This window comes from Erithacus rubecula, assembly GCF_903797595.1.
Source record: "Erithacus rubecula genome assembly, chromosome: 9".
In the NCBI taxonomy this organism is placed as follows: domain Eukaryota; kingdom Metazoa; phylum Chordata; class Aves; order Passeriformes; family Muscicapidae; genus Erithacus; species Erithacus rubecula.
In genome coordinates, this window is record NC_136660.1 from 23,689,235 (window position 1) to 23,710,593 (window position 21,359).

The window sequence follows — 21,359 nt, forward strand, 5'->3', positions numbered from 1 at the left end:
GTATTGCAGACATACCACCAAGCATACATACACACAGACAGATACAGACACACACACTGAGAAGAAAGAGTTAGGGGCATCTGGTAGCTGTGAGCAAGCCTTGAGGCTCTGACACATCTCCAAGCAAAGAAGAGGAAAGGCAGGGCCACTTACTTTGAGATGCTAATGATGAGACTTCTGTTCTGATGGTTTCTATCACAGCTTCACCTGGGGATCCTTTCTCACCCCGTGGACCTTTTTCCAGGAAAAAAAAAAAAAAAAAAAGCAGCAGAGAAAGGAAGTTATATAACTGATAGAAAGTGACACTTTGTACCTACTCTGACAAGAGGTTCAGATTTTTCTTAGGAGAACTGGGAATATGAACTCAGTTCCCAGATCTGAGGGACACTGCAATCAAGTGTGGAAATTACTGCCCAATTTGCTCTAACAGGATCACAGAAAAACAGGTAAGAAAGGTTCTTAGGGGTCAGCTCTGTTCAGACCCTTCCAAAGAGATGCCTGCCCAATTGGCAGCACTTTCACAGTGACATTAATCCCAGTTTGGCTCTAGTTTGTTCTCCTGCCTTTCAAAATGGCAGGAGGTATCCAGCTGGGCTATATCCCCTATCACAGAAAGGCAACTGCACTTGAGAAGTGTCTTAGAAATACCAGCCCTCAGGAAAAATAGCATAAGAAAAAAAAGGACATTTGCAGCATCCACATTACTCTGGCTCTTATCACCTGCTCACCACCCTCCTTCTACCCCTGGGAAAACAAAAAAAAAATTATAAAAATTCTTTACAAGATTAATTAAGCCAAATAATGCAACAAAATTAACTGAAAGGAAGGAATCTGTGAACAAAAGGGAGAGAGAATGTGCCAAGGGGTTAGAGAATTAGAAAAAAAGCAAAACTAATGAATTCCTTTCTCTTAAGAAGCATAATCAAAGCTGAAGGAAAATGGTACCTTGCTGTCCAGGGAGACCAGCTGGTCCAACAGGACCTAGTTTCAAAACAAAAAAACCCAAATTTCATTAGATTTTACTGGCTGTGTTTTGCAATAGTAGAAAAGAATCAATTATAAGAACTGAGACTATAAAAAAATATCTTTTTCTACACAACTAAATGGAATTACTATGGGTTATGAATTCATCATGTATTACTTGAATTTTCACCCCTGGCAATTAAAATGCCTGGTGCATCTTGGACTGGGGAAATAACCAGAATGTCACTGACCACAACAGAAAAGGAATGCAAAAGGCCTAACCCTCCTCTCGCATTCCAAACTGCAAACTGAGACTGCCTCTGCCAAACCAGCTCCAGGACTAGCTCCAGGCATAGAAGTGCCACAAGAATCAGGGCTCAGGAACTCTGCTGCTTGACAACAACATGGTGGAGGCAGTGTCTGACTGGGACAGAGAAGTCTGAGGCCCAAGCTCATGCACAGCCAAGTGTGTGTGTGAGAAAGATTTACAGATGCTTGAGTGGGAGTTCTGCTGCCTTGAGCTCAAAGTAGAGACTGGAAAACAAGCACTTCCTAATTTCAGTAGAAGTGCTGGAAAAGGGATTAGATATAAACCTGCCTTCCTGAGTGGTGAAAGAGCTTGATTCTAGTCCCTGGATTTGACCAATCACTACTTTGTACTCATCAGTACTCACCTGGAACACCCGGGGGACCAGTGGGGCCAGGTGGGCCAGGGGGACCTGGTGGGCCTGGCAGAGTAATAGTTGATGAACCCTCTGAAAAACAAACACATAGATTTGCACACAGACACTTATGTTCACACATCCAGTAAATGTGTACAAATCTACACTTAAGGAATACCACATCTATACACATATTCTCCCAACAGAGGGAGCCCCAGTACAGGTCAGACACACGGTTAAGATGAATTGAGGAGGCACAAAAAAACCCCAAGAAAACCCTCCTAAGTCAGAAGTGTGACCCCTCACAGCACTACATACCTGCACTTATAACTTTTCCTGGTGCTCCAGGTTCTCCTGGGAAAACAAAGGTACAAAAGATGAGCTTCTTTTTTTTTTTTTTTTTTTTTTTTTTTTTTTTGGTTGGGTGATAAGAGCTATAATAAGCTCAATAGCATTGTACTATTAAGGATGTAGTTTCTGTTCTTTCTGCCCTTGATCTCTTGTATGAGAAGTCACAGCACTAGAAGGTCAGGGGGGAAGCAAGAGAGCTGTGATAAGCCAGAGATCAGCTGAACAGCTTTCCAAGCACAACATCTGCCAGCATAAGCAATAGCCTGGATTTATCCAAAGCAGGCACAGAGCTTCCACTGCAGTCACCAGGCATCTGACTCATGCTCAGGATAGAACTGGGCTTCAAAGGTTTGCTCAGAGGAGAGCTGTCATGCCAAGTCCCTCAGCAGATGTCCTCACTCCCTCTGTGTATGCTCAGGGAAGCTTTGGCCACCATGCTTCTCAAACCTTCCTTTCCCAAAGCCACTAGATGCCACTGTTGATCCACTGGTTAGTGGAGCAGCTAACCCTTGCTAGAATGAAATCCTTAGAGAGAAAATGAGCATTAGGGAAGAAACAGCACTCACCTTTAGCCCCTGGTCGGCCTGGGTTGCCTGGAAGTCCTGATAAGAGGTAGACAAACAATTTAAAATGGTTAGTGCAAATATTGCTGGCTGTATGTTTTTCAGGTACCCCAGCTCTTTCACTTGTGGTTTATAGAAGGAGTTCCCTACTCCCCAGCTTTCAGCCTTCATAAGCAGGCCCTTGAGGATTTTACAAGCAAGTGGAGGAGCAGACTGAGCTGATAGTGTCCCTGGGCTTTCCTGGTCCCACTGCCTCATGGATGACAACACTGCTTCATAGATTTACCTGTAGCTTCTTTTAGGCACTGCTACCTGTTCTGAGGCTCCTGGATGAATTCCCTGATGAAGTGTCCCCCTGCAACCACCCCTGCTTACAGATATCACATCCTCTGTTTCCATCTCTATTGCTGCATCCTCTCCCTTCTATTTCTGCTGCTGATTAGAAGGACTTTTCAATGATGCAAAGGAAACCGAAATGTTATGTTTTGGGGAAAGGCAAATTTTCAACACTTGAAAGCCTTGCATTGCTCAAAAATTACACATCTTGCACAAAACCTTCCTCAAAAGCCAAAGGAGATGCAGAAACCTTGGGATCACTTTGGGAGCCCTGAGCACCACAGAAGGAAAATTACAAGGGTTTTTTTAACCCTTATCAAAGTGTGTCATTGATAAATTTTAATATGGTGGAAGAGCCTACCTGGTGGTCCTTGAGGTCCTGTAAGACCTGTCAGAAAAAGGCAAAAACTCTTAAGATGTCTAAAAAATTTCATGTGGGAAAAGGATGGACAGGGAGAAAAAGATTACATTTATGTGAAATTATAGCACACAACTCACAAATGGTGGAAACTGGTCTAGCAAATGGTATGTAAATCAGCTCATAGCAGCTGATGTTTGCACTGTAAGCAATTTTGGGATCATAAAGGGTCTAGATTCTCTGTGTATTTTCATTTCATCATCACCTTAACAACACAGAGATCCTCTGCCAGACTTAAATTGACTGGACATTGACAAATACATCTGTGTTCCTGACTGAACAAAAAGCAGTTTTGTTCTCTGTATGCTTTTACCTGGCTCTCCAGCATCTCCAGTGGGTCCTGGAGGACCTCTGGCACCTGGCATTCCCATAAGACCTGGTTCACCTAGGGATATAATCACCATTAACAAGACAGAGGTCACAGACATACAATCTACCAATCCATTCAAGCTTGGCTGTCCTGCAGCACTTTCCACCTATTGCATTCTCACAGCCAAGTGGCAATCTCCAGCATCAGTGTCTGGGAGGGGAACATCAATCACAGAAGAGTTCTGTAGAGGTAACTGTCACAAGTTCACAGCCTGCTCCATTATATATTTCAGTTCCATGTTTACAGGTTGACTCTGCAGTTCTGAGACTAAAGATCCCAGAACATGAATCTGCTGCCATCTTTCTCCCACCCCTTTTACAAATCAACCTCCTGCCAAATCAGAAAATACATGCACTTCTACCCCAAAGGAAGTCCTTACCTTTTTCACCTGGCTTTCCATCACGACCAGCTTGTCCTGTCCAAAGAAAGAGATTGTCAGAGACTTCTGAAAAGTACCACAGTTATCCTGTCTTCCTCCAATCTGGAGCACAGCCCTAAACCTAAGAGTGGCTTTTCATCACACTGCATCTGAAAGAAACCTTGGCTATAGTTACTGAAGATCCAGGAAGCATTCACTCAAAACTCAACTGTAGGACATTTTTTCTGAGTGTACAGACTAATCACAGCTGTCTAAATAAAAGATCTAGGATCACAACAAGCATGATTCCACTCCCATGTTGTTTCCTTGTCTGTGCTCACAGAAACACAATCTGGGTGGCAGTGACACTGCCTCACATATAAATACAACTGCTTTCTGGCACCCACCTACAGGTCCTTTAGCTCCTGGCTCTCCTGGAAGTCCAGGTATTCCTCTTGAGCCTTGTTCACCTGTAGCAAAAGAGTATGAAAATAAATCAAACAACTCTTGGACAATTCTGTCAACAATATCTGCTGCTTTGCAATTGAAAACCAGCATTGACAGGATGCTCAGGCTACATGACTCACAACTATCCCCGGGCATTAGAAATGCTCAAGTGACATGAATATAGGGCATGTGAGAGAGGATTTTCCTAAAGCTAAATAAATACAAAGATTGTTATCAAGATTACTGAAATCAAGAATGGGATCTATTTGTTTATAATGTTGATGCAAAAATAAAACTCCTATAATCAGTAACATCATTATAATGTTTCAGAAAGCTAACTGGGATTGGCTGGGCTATACTTTTATTAGGTTAGTTTTTACTCCAGTATTTCAATCTACTGACCTGTCATTCCACGAGAACCTTTCTCACCCTGATCACCTGTGGTACAAAAAAAGGAAGCATTCTGTGAGATTGCTTCACTGTAAAATGTTTCCATCAGAGAAAATAAAGTCTGCTTGCTGACAAGAGCACAGAAGAAAAAGCCAAAGGTGCATAAGAGTAAAACCCATGGACAGTATCCATATGTAAAGGAATCTAAAGAAAATAACTACAAAAGACACATAATTGATTAACATACCTTTGGGCCCAGGGGGTCCACTTGCTCCTTTTTCACCTGAAAGATATAAGGATGATTGAACAATAGTAATAACAAGTCATAAGGGAAAGACACTTAATGCATCAAGAAAAATCATAAAGGATATACAGATTCTGTGTTAACATAAACACTCAAACTGGAAATTCTTTTCCTTTAACATGGCACCAACTGTTTTTCCTCTATTAAGACTCCTCTATTACCTCTGTGTCTCCTGCATTTCTCAATACTTCCTAACAATCACTAAGTTTTGTTTTGTCTCCCTTTTCTTTGCCCATAGAATGAAATGTGACATGGTCAGACCACATCTGCTGCTCAGAGCAGTAGTAGAAAAGCATATTAGCTAGTGGTGCTTTAATTGCCAGGGGGAAAAGAAAGTTACCTTTAGCACCTGGGAGTCCTGCTTCACCTCTAAATCCTTGTAGGCCAGGAGGACCTGCAGAAAAATGAGATGGGGGGTTTTTCATTCATCCCACTCACCACAATGCAGCACTAAAGGAGAAAAACTATGAGGAGCTGTCTGTTTTTGTTCTCCCTAGTCTCTAGATGCCTCAACAAAGGAATGCAGCACTCACCTGGAGGACCTTGTGGACCTGGAGAACCCATCAGACCTGTAAGGAACATGGATTTTCTTTTAGTAACACCACAATCAGAAAATGAACAAATTGCTTTCAGTTTGCTCAACAGCATCCACATCCCAACAGGTGTTTACTGGATTGGAATTTCCTCAGCTGGCAGAAGAATTTGCATTACTGGCATCCTCAAAACCAGGACAAGAAACTTAGAACTTAGTCCTTGTGACTTTGAGGAAATGTTTTCCACTTAAGAGACCCAAGCCATCCATCTTAGCTGAGATACTGGAATCTGTGCTTCAGACCATTAGTTCACTTTTCTGGTTACTGCAGAGCAACACAAGTGAAACAGGACAGCTAGGGTGCTCATTTACTCCTAACCTCTCTGCTAGATGCTCTCTCTCCATCTTCACATTTACCTTTTAGGCCAGCAGAACCTGGGGGTCCAGGTGGCCCTGGAGGACCTGGCTCACCAACAGCACCTGCAAAATAAAAGCATGAATAGACATAGTAGAACATAGCTGTGATCCCATTTTTCCATTATCCCATCTACTGTTATTCTTTCTCTGGCAAGTGCCATGAATAATCTGCTCATCAGTTCAAAACACTCAAATAGATATGCATTGTCCAAGAAAATAATATGAATTCACTGGGCTTTAGCAAGACAAATCCCTCAGCTTTGATGATCTGGATAACAGGGAAGAAGATAACCTAGATAGTAAAGTGATTTTGGTTCTGTCGGACTCAAACTTGACTGTAAGATCTGGGAAACCAAAGCAATCCTTGTTTCACCCATTATAAATCTGGGTAAAAAAAAAAGTTTTTTAGGCCATATTAATCTGTGCTGGGAAATGTCTAGATATGAAGTCTGGATTTGAATAGTGAAATCAAATCTTATCACTGAGGTGTTTTATTAATCAGGATCAAACCCTTGCTTTTGTCCATCTCTGTTTTATTCAATAAGACACTTGGTGCCTACCTCTGTCTCCTTTTTCTCCAAATCCAGGTGGTCCTGGCTCCCCTCGAGGTCCTGGTATCCCTTCTCTACCTCTTTGTCCCATGGGACCTTCCATGCCAGGCTCACCTGCAGGAAACAAATGCCTTGTAAAACCACGTGCCTGTGGGCAAAAGGATCCACTGGGGAAGGCAGTGATCACACCAGCCAGGTGTCTGTACTCCCATGCCATGTGTCAGTCAGTTGTGAGACTCACAGCACTGACAGAGATGCTCACCCATGCTTCCCTTCTGTCCTTTTGGTCCTTCTGGTCCTGCATGCCCAATTGGACCAGGAATGCCTGTAAAGAAAACACAGTAAGTGTTCAGAGTTCTTGACCATGTACCATAAAACAATAACATGCAACTCAGGGGAACCTCAAACATGGAGAAATTAACTCTATGGGATAAAGAATACATTACTTATAAGGTGAGTACTTGATCTCTTTAGAACACAATACATATAAAAGCACAAGAAAGCTGAACCAAATACTTATGCAGCTGTAGGACTCTTTCAGTGGTAGACTGGAATCTTCACAACCCCAAATTCAGCATGTTCAACTAAGAGGAAGTCTGGCCAAGGCTTTTTTTGTAACCAAATCTCTGGGCTGTGTCTGTAGCTCAGCATCAAGGTATTAATCAAGTGACTTAGTCTATGCTAAATATTGACTCTTAGAGAACCACTTTGATCTATGTTCAAGGAACTTTGCAAGGAAATGAAAAATTTGTTCTTGCCCACAGTAATGTAAGTAAATGTCCTCCTTCAAAGAGGAGCTGAACTACAGCCCACCTGGGACACCAGGAAGTCCACGGTCACCTGTGGACAGAAACAAAGAGACCATCAGTGGGGAATAAGTCTTCTCTTTTTGTTACTTTGGCTAACCCTCACCCTCATAAAAAGAAGTTTATGCTCCTGGAATATTTACAAGTTCTAGTGTCTCCAGCAATTTCCTTCCTTGTATTTATGCAAGTAATTGAATCATTTAAATAATGCAAAACCCTCTGGGCACTGAAGCACTCTGTGATTAAACCAGGTAGAGTCTGGCTTCACAAATGACTTCCATCAGGTGAAAGAATCTTCTAGATTCAAAGCAAGATCTATTATCTATTCTACTATGAACTCTATTTTTTTAATTTTTTTTTTAATTTTTTTACCAGAAAGCAAGAGAAAAATCCCTACCTTCACAACAATATCTGAACTAACATCTGCTTCTCCAAATTCTGGAGTAACAAAATACCATTTGCTACCCAGGCCCTATGACAGTCTGCCAATCTAACTGAGAAAGCAGGTAACTCCAGACTCACCTTTGGGACCTTGTATTCCCATGTCACCTGAAAAAAGTGGAAAAAAAGTTGAATCAAGAGACATCCTATGATTACTCATTCATTTTGTCTTCTAGTTGCTTTCCTACCTTCAATGAAATACGAAGGAGTTATGGCTACACAGGACACTTCAGACCCAATCACACTGGCACAATGCAAAACTGGACCTCCTGTATTGTTCAGTGTGGGATCAGGGTCTCTACAGTTTGCAGGGCAAACTGGCAGAATCAGGACAGTGATTGTCTCCCTGCATTCAGCACTAGTGAGGCTGCACCTCGAGTGCAGTACCCAGTTCTGGCTCCTCACTACAAGAATGTCTTGAGGTACTGGAGTGAGTCCAGAGAAGGACAGCAGAGCTGGTGAAGGGTCTGGAACACAAGCCCTATAAGGAGTGGCTGAGGGAGCTGGGGATGTCCAGTCTAGGACAGGTAAGACTAAGGGGGGACCTTATTGCTCTCTACAACTACCTGAAAGGTGGGTAATGAGCTGGGGCCAGCAACTTCTCCTAAGAAATAGGACAAGAAGAAATTGCCTCACTGCACCAGGAAGGTTTAGATTGGATATTAGGAAAAATTTATTCACCAAAAGGGTTATGGGGAATGGGAAAAGGCTGTCCAGTGGAAGAGGTTAAGTCACTGTCCCTGGAGGTACTGTAAAGACACAAAGATGTGCCCTTAGGGAGGTGGTTTACTGATGGAAATGGCAGCGTTACATTTATGGTTGGACTCTATGATCTTCAAAGTCTTTTCCAACCTAAACAATTCTGATTCTTTTTGTTCAAGTATAAGCCATCTTCATCTTTATCACTGCTAATTTCCCCTTGAAGTAACAACCATCCCAAAATTTTGCATTGTCAGAGCCCAGGACTGGACAGGGGAAGAGAGGACTATATGGCTGTACCTTTCTCACCACGTTCTCCTCTCTCCCCTCGGAAGTAGCCTGTAACAGGAAGTGAAGGGACTGTTAGAGTGCATTATACAACAGAGTAGCTACTCATCTCAAGAACAAGGATCCATCTATTTGGAGCTGCAGGCAGCACAGTATGGTTTTGTGAGTTTACAGTAAATTTGTTTTCACAAATACATGAAATTTGTAAAGATGGGGAATATTGGCTCCTCTGTTGTTAATCTCTTTCCAACAAGTGCTAAACAGAAGTAAATCACCTTTCCCTTGCTAACAAAAGTAGTGTGAGAAATAAAATATGGGTTCATTTTTTTGACTCTGCTCACCTCGTTCTATTTCCTTATTCAGTCTGCTCTTCACCATCAACCAGACTGACTCTTCATTTTCATATGGGAAGGCAGAGGAAGGTGAGTTACCATGAAGAAAGTCTACTCTTGAAACATCCTTTTCTATTTTCGAATTTCCTTGGTTAATTGCCAGGAGGCCACCATTGATTCTTTCCAGGTCTTCCACACGAGATTTCAGCTTTCTCACTTCTTCAGCTGGAAAGTTAAGGGAAAATGCTAGGGAACAAGCTGCCAGATAAGCATGCCTGAAATATCTCCTACCATCACAGGAACATGGCAGCACTGTGTCATGTAGCTATGGCCACTGAGTTTCGCAGAATTATTTGTATATTTTTCTTTTTTTTTCCCAGCAGAGATATCTGGAATTTAAATGACAATTTTGGAATCTATCAGTCTCAAAGCAGTAGACCTCAGATCTCAGGAGCTTTCCTATCCTACTAACCCAAAGACCATATAACTTCAACAAAGATTGTATGCCTTATCCATTCTTTCTGTCTATTTGTAATATCTCAGTGGCAAGTCACCATCAAGCTGAATATTTTCCTCAGTTCTCTGGCTTGGTATCTCTGATGCTTGGGCTTGTTCCCAGCTTAAACCCTCTGTCCTTCTGTACCATTCAACATTTTTTTCCTCAGTTATTTCTTACCCAGAGCAATGAGTCCAAAAAGCAATCCAAGGAGAAACAACCAGGCTAGAAGCAAACCCAGGAGCCATTTCCACCAGCTACAGCAGGAACCACAGGGACACCAGGATGGTGCTGATCCAATTGCACCTCCTGCATCACCACTTCGTATTTCTGGAACAGGGAAAGAGCAATCTCCCAGTTAATTAAGAGTTCATTGACTTCAGAGTTTTAATAATCTCTTACAATAAGGACATCAAGGTCTGATCCATTATACAAAGGGCTGTGGAAAAAATCTTTACACCACTCTGTGCACATGGTGAGTGTAATTCTAGTCCTGTGAAAGCTGGGAACAGTATTTACAAAGGAAATTTAAACAGGACAAAAACACTCAATGCATTTTAAAATAACAGCTGGAAGACATGATCACATAGGGGCAAATTCTTTGTATAGATCTGAGCCATAAATGACAGCAATAGCCAGCATGGTCTGTCTGAGCCCTCACTTCCCCACAAATCTGTCCCAGCAGCAGGATGCAGCTGGGCTGTCAGCTATCTGATTTTCTCTAGTCATAAAAAATACCCCAACTCTCCACTCATCTACAATGAAATCATTGGTACCAATTTCTCTGGTAGCCTCCTGAACATCTCCTCCCTCTGATTCATTGCTCAGAGATCACTTGTGGCCCTCAAGAACAATTGGTTTTTTGTATATTGTGCTTTGGTGCTTCTTCCAATGAAAGTCTGAGTTGCATCACTTACCTGCATAAGTTTCTTTGTCCCTTTTTGGCATGGATTTCAGCCCTCCTGTTTTAACAACAGTAAAAGAGGTTTTACCAGTTTTTCTATGCATGACAAAATTTAGAATGTGGGTTTGAAAGGGAAGGGCATTAATGGAGGCAGAAGGAGAAAGTTCTGTTCCATTTCCACAAGAACAAACTCTTACCATTTGCATCGGATTTTAGGCCAGTATCTATAGCATAAGAGGAGGAAAATCCCTGCTTCTCTTTCTTCAAAGTGTCTTCTACAAAAGATCCTGAACAGGAACCGAATATAATTAGAAACATGACACCAGAAGTTAAACCAGGCATATCTTCTTTCATTGGTAAAAGGCATATTTTTCTTGGGAAGACACAATAACTCTGCCTGTCTAAACCAGATCTGTTTTTTTTCCTCTCAAAGCTCCTGAACTTTGTGAAATATTCCAAGGCACACTCTGGAGCTTCAAACACAAAAGCCAGACCCAGATTTCAGCTGGCATGGTTAAAAGCTGCCTCCCTGACAGAGGCTCTTCTTGTATGATGTACAAGCCAGGTGTAGTGCCCCAAACACTGAGCTTCCCTTATGATCAGTCTCCCTTTCTCTGCCCTCAGAACAACCACATGTCCTGAAAAAGGGATGTTACCTCCATTAATCCCAGTGTTAGAAGCACTAAAGACTTTGCCAGAGTCCTTTGTCATGACCAAGAGCTCCATCTCCTTTGCTGGTGCCTTCTCCTTCTCCAGCAGCAGGAACTTGCAGTCTTTGCGCAGAATGTCATCTCCCTGGGAGCTTGAAACAGTTCCTCCTGGAATATTTGTAAAACATGGCAAAGAACAGATGACTGTGGGCCACTGAGCCCATAACTACAAGCCACATCACTTTTGTTCATCAAAACAGGTGGTCACATTATGATTGGGGTGGCCACTACAATAAGAGCCCTGCAAGAGACACACTGGGCACTATAAGTAACAGGAGAGCTGAGCATGTCATTGGGTTTCTTTGGAGATGTGCATTTCACTAGCAGGGGAGCCCCCGCTGTCAGAAATGGAGAACATCTGTAATTCAATCATATGTAGAAGTGATTTGCTCAATGAGCTCTTTGCTCCTCAAATACACTTCCTGTGGAGTCAGAGAAACTCAGCCTGAGAGAGATATTCAAGGGTCAGCAGAGCCAGCACAGCTCAAGCTGAGCAGCCCATCAAGCACTGCCAAGTTATTCTGTCAAGCACAAAGCACTCCATATTCCAGGAGTCTGGCAAGGTTAGGAGACATTGAACTGCAGTTTACTGAGGTTTGGCACAGGCCAAACAAGGCTCAAAACCATCACTGGTCACTCCTGTGACACTAGGCATTATGAAGTATGTCTGGAATTGTGTATAAACATGAATTTGCACACACTGACATAATACTGAAAATCAAGATAAACAGAATGGCATTATTCCATTACTCTAGCAGAATCTGGAGCAAAACTTTATTAGAAATGTTATCATAATTTCTGTGGTCTTCACATCTATTTTAAAGCCTTGTCTTTGGGAGTCCTTGGATTACAAGGCAAACTTGGCTTTCTTGACACACACACAAAAAAAGAAGTGTAATTTATAACTCTCAGAGTTGCAGAAAAGAGCTGGAAAAGATGAATCCTGACTGTTCAAGGACAAACAGCTTCTCTCATTAAAAAAACATAATCTGATCATGTATAAGTCAATTTCTTCATTTTTGAGTGGTTGAAGCCAGTATAACTGAAAAATTATTTTTAAGAGCAACCTTGTAAATGTTTTGGGTTCAAATGAAGTACAATTTTACATGTGTGCTCTTCTATCTAGCTCCCTGCCTTCTAAGCAAAAATATCTCAGAATTAAACAATACAAATTATTACAGAGATCTGAATCAGACCAGTCCATTTGCTCATTCTTAGACTCTCTTTTCACAAAGGTAGCAGTAGGAGACTTGGCTAGTGACAAGTTACACCCTTGAGTGTCACTCAGCTATGTTGAATCTCTAACTCATTTTTATGATATGCTTGTGCAAGGCCATGCCTAAACACCTGTAAATGATACACACCTGCTGAGGCAGACACACCAGTACTTGCCATGGTGTTGCTCTGAGAAGTGTTCTTCATCCCATATGCTGCAAAGAAGGAATCCAACAATGACAGAGATGAAGGATAACAAGGGATCTACATGCACCAAAGCATTTAAAAAATCTTTTCTCATTCAGTGTTCCTAGGACAACTCAAACAACCAAGGGTTTCCCCAGCAAGCAAATCTCTAGTGCATCAGCACTGGGAGCTGTTCCTGCGCATGCGAAGCAGAGGGAATGTTCCTCAGTATCCCTTCATACCACACAGTGCCACACAAGAAGATGGTGGTGAAGGGGCCTCTAAAGATGAGCTTTCCAGTCACTATAGAACAGGTGGGAGAAGGAAGCACACATTGGTGACCCCCAGCTTTCTCTAGGCTTACTTTGTTGCTGACCTGCAGAGGCTGCTGTAGCATTCTGGGTTGCAGAAGTGGTGCTTGGAGACAGGTTGTTTTGAACTCCAAATACTGCAAAGAAAAACATTGCAATGAGGGTTATAGGAGTCCTGCAGTGCAGATGGCATTCTGGTTAAAACCCAAATAAAGTGATACAAAAATAATGACCCCTCCCAACAAATTCCACCAGCTTTCTGGAGGCACCACAGGCCTGACAAAATATTTTGCAACCTAGTTCACTTGTTTTGTTATTGTTGGCCCAGGACAATAATGGTGACCATTTTAAAATATTATCTTGAGTTACAATGTGAGGCCACTCTCATGGCTGGACATAGGCATAGACATTTCTGCAGGTGGGGCAAAGAGCTGCTGACACTCAGATGAGGAACAGGAGAGAAACTATATAGATATATAGGTGTTATTTCACTGTACTTGTCTGCCAGAAAAGGCAAAGTGTGAAGGGGAGAAAAATCTGACCTGTAGAGGAAGAGCTCAGGCCTGCATTCAGAGTATGATTGCTGGGAGCCATGTTATTTGGAACACCAAAAACTGAAAAAAGAGGAAGTGAAATGTTATTACTTCTCTGAAATCATAAACCATAAATCCAAACCCAAAGATCAGTGGCACAGTCTCAGAAATTAAGAGACAACTAATGGAAATGAAACTAATGATAATGCACAATAATTGCACAAAGGAAATTCTTGGAAATTGTGACAACAAACCACTCTTTTACTGAACTGACAAAGGCAAAAAAATTCCACCTCAGACAAGATGAGATCATGGGACAGTGAGAGAAAATAAAGCTTTTAATAGTATTCCACCATAAAGCTTCTTGTGCTTTTTCTCTGCAACTGGGAATGCAGAATCCCTGGCATTTAGAAATGGGCCTCACCAGGTGTAAGAACACACAAAACTTACCTATAACATTCTTACAATGGGCCAGGATAATTCAAAATTAATTTGCATCTAAACTAGCTTTTATAGGGAAAGTGAGCTTTACCTCATTGACGAAGACATAATGAAAATTTAGTGACAGTCAGAGAGTCAGGACAATAAATTCTCACAAAGAAAGATTTTCAGATACAGTCAATGTAGAAGCAGAGACCATCAAATTACAGAAAACCAGAGAAAATTCAAGCATATCCCTTGCCATTTTGATTGTTTCATCATTTCAGTTTGTGCTTTGTAAAAAACCCCCTGCTTTTTACCCAGATTTAAGATAGTTCCATCCTTCAAATCAGGGCAATCCAGGTAGCATACCTGATCCTGTAGAGTGAGACATGGCATTGATCAAGGAAGAGCTGTTATGGTATCCACCAAGGGAAGACCCAGCAGGCAGAGTGGAGGACCACATGTATGAAGGGAGGGCAGTGTTCAGTATGGTTGTGTCATATGTCCCTGACACTGTAAAAAACCCAAACAGACAGAAGTGGTTTTCAATGAGGCTTGTGGTTTAGCACTGCAAGTTTACAGGGCAAACAAGTCACATTTCAATTACTCTTGTAGAATCAACCCAGTCACTTCAGGTTAGCAGGGCATAACTGACCTCAAATGTCAGCTGATTACAGCCCAGACAAATTTTAACCCATGGAATAAGGATTGACCTGATAGCATGATCATTCACAAAATACCTTCAAAAGATTTCATTGCTCATAGATCTTGTGGTACCAGAATAAACCACTCCAGTCTTCCATTCCATCAATAAATCACCCTGGGCCATGGGATGTATGGCTTTTGCTTCCCACATATATCTCTGGTTAGTTCACTAGAGTATTGGACTAAAATTCTGGTTTAGACAGCATTGGAGCTCTGAGTAAGATAAAAGATATTGTCCTTAGACACTGGTGGAAGACAAGGGAGTCAAAGTCAATACCACTTCCAAGCGCTGTCATGAGGTGTATAAATAACTAAAAAAGGTTGTAGTATTTGAAGTATCACTTCAGTTATGGAATCACAGAACCATAGAATCACAGAATGGTTTGGGATTAATGGGACCTCAAAGATCATCTAGTTCCAACTTCTTGCTATAGATAGGACACCTTCCACTAGACCAAGTTGCTGAAAGTCTCATCCATCCTGTCCTGAAACACTTCCAGGGATGGTGCATCCACAGCTTCTCTGGGTGACCTGTGCCAGTGCCTAACCACTCTCACAGTAAAGAATTTCTTCCTAACATCTGATCTAAGACTGCCTTCTTTCAGTTTGAAGCCATTTCCCCTTGTCTTGTCAAAAAGTTCCTGATGAGTTATTATCAAATTGTATGGATAAGAAATCATTCACTGAAATGTTGTCTTCAGTCCTATCTCTGTCTCACTTGGAGACAAGAGATCAAATCACTCAGACACACTTGCTTAGAGCTCTTATTTCTAGATATACTTCTGAATTGAAGCTGGTGGCAGGAAGAATGGACTAATGATTTTGGAAATCAGACTAGTCACTAGAAAGATATTCAAGATAGTTCTTGCTACAGCAACATCTGGACAGCATTCTGACCCTTTTTCTGTAACAGGGATACCATGTATTCTGATCTGGATGTTTTCAGTAACTGGGTACTTTTTACAGAAAATGCTGTTTGGAATGAATACAACGTTGCTAAAGCCAAGTACCTGACTGAGAGCTCTCTGTGACCATCTTTGTCTCCACCACAGCCTTCTTCGGTATCGGGAGTGTACCGGATGGTGACCGAGTAGGGCTGCAGCTGGCAGATCGACTTCCTTTCAGCAAACGTTTCACATCATCCAACTCTGTCCCTAGCAGGAAAAGCAAGTGTCCAGAGTCACCCAAAAGCCAGTGTTTCATTGATCTGTGATCTTGCTCTGGATCTAAATCATTCAGTCAAATTTATCTGCATGTTTATGAAGTTGTTACTTTCTGGGCGTGCCACTTAATGATAAAGGTCTAGAGGATGTTTCTGAGACTAAGCACCATTTTACTTCTTTACAAGAACACCACCTAACCCACAGCATGCTTCCTTGTCCAAAAAGGGGACTCAAATTAATGCTTTTAACAGGAAAAGACATAACCCTAGCAGCAACACCCCTTAACTGATGCCTGATACCCCTGCAATAACTTACATCTGCCAGAGGGAGATGCGCTCTGCAGTCGGACTCGTATTTCACTCTCTGGGAAGATAAAAAGCAGATCATGAATACAGAGAGAGATTAATTTGTGCCCTGGGCTGGGAATGAATCTTCAGGCTAAAGTGAATGCCTTCCTTCTTGCTGTCTATGTTCCACCTTGCTGTCTTTCTGCTTAATCTATGCAGTACTCATGGCCCATGTGAATTTGTTGGAAATGGGCTTGGGCTACTTTTTGTTTTGGGATCACATTTTATTACTTTCAATCCCAGGGAATTATATTTCACTCACTGATAGCCTCTGCTGAAGTTAATAATGCTGCTACTGTCAGATATACAGAAGGTCTAATTATGTAGTCCTCAATCACACTGATGTTGCCACTCATCACAAATATTATTTTTATTGTCCTTCTGAACAAAAAAATAAAGAATCAAAATAAGTTTACTAAATACACAAATTCTCTCCTATTTTTGGGTAAAACTGACATCTCTACAATGGGCTGCATGATTTAGTCTCTTACTATGTGCTGATTTCTCTTTTGGCTCACTGAATGCAACCAGTCCAATTTTCTGCCAACATTCTCACCAGGTACCCAATGCTATTACCTTAGTTTTACTGGATCCTTACTGTCCAGCAGAAGAAACTAAAAAGGTAATGTGTTTTGGCTGGGGTAGGCCTTTAAAATGACTTCCCACAAGCAAAGTGGCCAGCCAGAACATGTGATACATGCTCCTCATGATGAAATCTGACGGTGCATACACTTGAAAAGAAATACTATCTTGGCATTCATGTGGAGAAGATGATGGATTGGAATTATTTTCTGAAGTAATATGAGAAGCTAGACCTGATTCTCTGGTGTCTACTTTATCACTCATGGCCTAGTTCTGCTGGGAGCCCAGGTATGTACTGTGCTAGAGGAGACTGTGGTGATCTGAGGCAGAATAATTGGGAATGTGACACTCTCCAGGAGGACTGTGCAAGACCATGCTGTGATTTATATCCGCTGCTAAAATTAACTTGAATAAAGTGATATTATAGTTTCCTCTTCAAGCATCTGGAAACAGATACTATATTCTTGGAGACCAAGATAAACCTTCTTTCCCCAACACTGTTAATAAATTATTAGAAGAGCTGAATGATTTAAACAATGCAGAGCTTTACAGTGAGCTGTAAGTCTCCAATTTCCTCAACAATCTCTTTCTTATGAGCATGAGATTATTTCAGGATATGGCTTTATGGTTTGCAAGACAGATCACAGTAGGAGAAGCATGAATGCAATTACTGCAAATATGTTAGAGACTGGTCCCAGAGCATGGATGGACTAAGGTTTTGGTAGTGAGTAGACAAGATGGAAGACTATGTCCTGTGCCCTCAGACTTCCAAGTTTCCAAGTAGATCCTCCTTTCTGACACAGTCTGAACTAACATGACCTTCACTAAGGTCAATTTTTATACCAAGCTTGTTTAAACAACTGTTTACAGATTTATGCTTCACATATGAAGTGGTGTAGATCCAGGTACCTCATCTGATGGCTCTACATGTAAACTGGTGGATTCCAGCTAAAGAACAGGTGTATTTAACACCTGAATTATGCTTAACTGAAAAAAGGAGGCTTCTCAAAGAACAGCATTACTCACCTCGACTTTGGCTTCTCCCTCTCGTAGAGGCAGATGCTGCGAACAACGAGAGATAAGCCGTATTAGTCTTTATGGCCCATGACACTTCTGAAAACCAGCACACTGATCTTGCTCAGGGTGCTTTTATTCAGGGAGTAACTCTTCTTGAAGCACAGCTGGGAGAATTGAACCATTAAGAGTTTTTACCAGGCCCCTTTGACCATAAGGTATCTTAAAGAATCAGCAGCACCTTTACCTTTCTGGACCAGATGTTGTTTCTTTTATACAGAGAAATGTAGTTCATAGATAGTGATGTCCCATTTTAAATGGCCAAAAGGAAGTTAAGAGGCCTGTTGACCCCACTGACCAATGCTGGTTATTGTGAAACCCTGCCTCTATGAGCCAGAAGGTGACCTGATCATAATGTTTCATTATCTTCACTGAGTAAAATCAGCAGCTCAGAGTTTGGACAGGGCAAGCTCATACCTGCTGTGTTCAGTGTAAACATATCACTTGATAGCCACTTCATTTTTCCTTATATACTTGATGAAGTCTAGAAATGAGCTACTGGAAAAGTATATCCAGCAATGACTTAAAATCCTAAGAGTCTGGACTTTCTTGCTTGCAGCTGTTCTCCCAGCTATTCTGGAAGGGTGAAGGGAATGCTATGAAGTATCCTATGTCTGTCTTCTCCTGTTCATGTCCTATATCATACAGGGAGCATCACAGCTGAGAATAGAAAATATACAGCATGCACCCTCTGTTTGATCAGCTAGAGAGCTGACTTACAGCTGTTAATGTAAATCCCAAATAGCTCCTCTGAAGGAGCTGCATGATGGCCCAATACAGAGGTAGCATAGGTAGAGCAGGACACAGCAATGTGCAAAAAGCCATTATAGTCATCAACTCACATGACCTGCCATAACATTTAGAGAAACAGCTCTAAAAAGGACGTACCAAAATCTTTTCTGGGGAATTCAGGAGAAGAGTTGGCACTGGAACTCCCTGCAAAGAACAGAAAGGTGTTCATTAATACTGCTTCATCTCAGTGGGCAGCAAACATTTCCATTAAAAAAAAAAAGAAAAGAGCTATTCAGGTTTCACATGAAAGAGCTGCTAATATCTTTCAACAAATATACGCCACAATTCCTTTCAGGAATGAGCATTACTCTTAAGATAAATAGGACTTAATAATTAAATTGTGTCCCTGATGGCTCATTTCCTAGGAAAACCACAATGGTATTGGGGACAATGCTGCACTAATGTGACCCCAGAGTGCACTGCACATTGTCTCCACTGCACATTGTCTCCCTTCTATGGCACGTTCTGTGATACCTTCATATGTTGCATGGCGGTTGACATAGGTTTTTCTTTCAAATGTTGAGCCAGGTGATTTGGTGAGAGTAGAGCTGGGAGACTGGGCTTGTCTGTAGCTGGAGGATGATGATGTTGAATTCAATCTACCACTTCCACCTATAGTTAAAAGAAAACACCCTCAGCAAATGGAAGACACCCTGGCAGTACACTCTGGATCCCCTGGGTACTTTAGATTACTATCTTCTAAGCTGGACACATTTGCATTGCTGTTTCACAACTAAAGATGGACAGGAACAATATCAGGGTCTAACTCTGGCTGTCCTCAGCATCCAAGGCACAGGGGAGTACTGGTTATCACTCTGGTTTCAAAACAAATCTTGTCAATGATATGTCTGAAATCAGGTTCTGGCCTATGGCAACAGTGCACCATCTCCCCTGAGCACAAATCTAGCTCTGGATGATGCTGAGTTTTACTTAGGATATAGATTCCCTTGCAAACTCAAGTGTTAGCTGACATAGGCTACAAAAACTGGGAGACTGTTAAACCAAACTCAAAATGATGAAGGATGCAGTTTATGAGATAATGGAAAGCAGAGATGAGTCCACTGTCCCATAAAGCAGCTATCCACACTCCCACTTAGTGCATTTCTGGAGAAGTGATTGAGGTGTGCATCAAGCCCAAGACAGCCTGGAGGCCATTAGTAGCTGTTATATGTAGACAGAAGAAACAATTTCCCCCCTAATTCACATCAGTGATGTGGAGAAGGAACTGAACAGCCATAATTAATGTGTTCATACTCTTGCACAAAATCCAATGCTGCAGTATGATCAGGGTAAAGCAAAAAGGGAGCTCTGTGATAAGCTGCAACTATCTATGCTGATCAGCAGGATTAAACTGGATATTGTTTACCCATCCCTACAAAAAGTGCGTCCTTTTGATCTCAACAGTGTTTCTGTGACAATTTCCCCTCTATAAGGACCTGTTTTGTTCTGTAACTTTTCCATTTAATTCAGCAGAAAGAACTATTGTGACAAGTAGGCCTCTGTTAGAGGCATTCTGCAAGAAAGTGGGAAAGAAGAGACTACAGAATGCTGTATGAAATTGCAAGAACTCAGTATCTCTGAAGTTCAGGTTCTTTTCTCTTCTTCTACATACTGGAAAGAAATCAAAGGAAGACATCAGTACTGCACAGTCCTCTGAGTTTGCAGGACTGGGTTCAATTTTCACACTGGTGAGAATTGTCCAGACAATTAGACCACCATCTGCACTGGAGTTACTTAATGTGAGCCCTGAGGCAAAGTGATTCCACACTCAGGCCTTTAACTGGCATGCAGGTGTCTGTCAGATCTCTTTGGTAAGGCTAACTCTCCTCTTGAGCATCCAAAGTTCACTTCACTCCCTTTGGTTTGTCAGCTCCCTTGGAGCACAGAGAATGTTTTCGAAAAGGAAAAACTCTCCAAAAGGAGAATTACATAGTCAGTCCCACTGGGTCCAGAGAAGTGGGCCAGGTACCTGGCTAGGAAGCTTAGTCTTCAGAAGCCTTTGCTGTGACAATCTAACAGCTGGGCAAAGAATGCTGTTAGAGAAGAATCCTGGTTTTATGGAGTAGGCAGCACATGCTGATTTTGCATGTCCAGAAAATTTGGCAGAATGTTCAAATGCTAAAGCCATGAACACAAAATATTAGAAAACATTTTCTAGGAATTTCTTTATTAATATTCTACCCTCAGAAAGATCAACAAAAAGATTAATCAAAACTGTCTTTAGAACAAAAATGGTCAGAAAGACTGTGATTTGTAAAAACTGAAAGAAGGGAAATTCAGTTTCTGAAATACTTCTTAAAAACTGTAGGAATGACATTTTTTGTTGTTCTCCTGAAATTAGGTTTTCCCTGTGGAAAATGGGACTTCTGCCATTTACTCACCCATTCTCAAACCTAGCTTTAGGGAAGGAGTATGTTCACTTTGTGTATGTATTTGCCACTTCTACTTTGATAAATCCCGTTTTCCTTGCCCCTGGCTCACCCTACATCCCTGCCTTGAATCTCTCCTCAGCCCATTTCTGCTGGTTTTGCCCTCTGTTTCCTACTGGGCAGCGGTTTCATTCCTTACTTGAGGTCCCATAGCTGCTTCCATGGGTGTACGTTCGCTTTTCCACTCCACTCCCTCCAGTGTGGGATGATGTTTTGAGCCCACTGCTGCTCCCTCCTTCTGAAAGAGATGAGCACAAAATG

At 41.8% G+C, this 21,359-nt stretch overlaps 1 protein-coding gene across 1 annotated transcript in view; it reads right to left on the bottom strand.

Annotated features, from left to right (window-relative positions):
* The window catches only part of COL17A1 (collagen type XVII alpha 1 chain), a 39,073-nt gene that overhangs the window by 11,646 nt on the left and 6,068 nt on the right, over positions 1 to 21,359 (bottom strand). Inside the window, exons 4-37 of the mRNA XM_079312083.1 lie at positions 21,238 to 21,336; positions 19,144 to 19,281; positions 18,766 to 18,813; positions 17,830 to 17,865; positions 16,190 to 16,237; positions 15,722 to 15,865; positions 14,376 to 14,519; positions 13,593 to 13,664; positions 13,116 to 13,187; positions 12,703 to 12,768; positions 11,285 to 11,446; positions 10,826 to 10,915; positions 10,642 to 10,686; positions 9,905 to 10,054; positions 9,238 to 9,453; positions 8,909 to 8,947; positions 7,991 to 8,017; positions 7,476 to 7,502; positions 6,925 to 6,987; positions 6,672 to 6,776; positions 6,112 to 6,174; positions 5,696 to 5,731; positions 5,503 to 5,556; positions 5,106 to 5,141; positions 4,871 to 4,906; positions 4,429 to 4,491; positions 4,043 to 4,078; positions 3,607 to 3,678; positions 3,237 to 3,263; positions 2,543 to 2,578; positions 1,944 to 1,979; positions 1,638 to 1,718; positions 946 to 981; positions 154 to 234 (exon numbers count right to left, since the gene is read on the bottom strand). Coding sequence (XP_079168209.1) covers positions 154 to 234; positions 946 to 981; positions 1,638 to 1,718; positions 1,944 to 1,979; positions 2,543 to 2,578; positions 3,237 to 3,263; positions 3,607 to 3,678; positions 4,043 to 4,078; positions 4,429 to 4,491; positions 4,871 to 4,906; positions 5,106 to 5,141; positions 5,503 to 5,556; positions 5,696 to 5,731; positions 6,112 to 6,174; positions 6,672 to 6,776; positions 6,925 to 6,987; positions 7,476 to 7,502; positions 7,991 to 8,017; positions 8,909 to 8,947; positions 9,238 to 9,453; positions 9,905 to 10,054; positions 10,642 to 10,686; positions 10,826 to 10,915; positions 11,285 to 11,446; positions 12,703 to 12,768; positions 13,116 to 13,187; positions 13,593 to 13,664; positions 14,376 to 14,519; positions 15,722 to 15,865; positions 16,190 to 16,237; positions 17,830 to 17,865; positions 18,766 to 18,813; positions 19,144 to 19,281; positions 21,238 to 21,336 — 2,484 coding nt within the window. The remainder of the gene's footprint in view (positions 1 to 153; positions 235 to 945; positions 982 to 1,637; positions 1,719 to 1,943; positions 1,980 to 2,542; positions 2,579 to 3,236; positions 3,264 to 3,606; positions 3,679 to 4,042; positions 4,079 to 4,428; positions 4,492 to 4,870; positions 4,907 to 5,105; positions 5,142 to 5,502; positions 5,557 to 5,695; positions 5,732 to 6,111; positions 6,175 to 6,671; positions 6,777 to 6,924; positions 6,988 to 7,475; positions 7,503 to 7,990; positions 8,018 to 8,908; positions 8,948 to 9,237; positions 9,454 to 9,904; positions 10,055 to 10,641; positions 10,687 to 10,825; positions 10,916 to 11,284; positions 11,447 to 12,702; positions 12,769 to 13,115; positions 13,188 to 13,592; positions 13,665 to 14,375; positions 14,520 to 15,721; positions 15,866 to 16,189; positions 16,238 to 17,829; positions 17,866 to 18,765; positions 18,814 to 19,143; positions 19,282 to 21,237; positions 21,337 to 21,359) is intronic.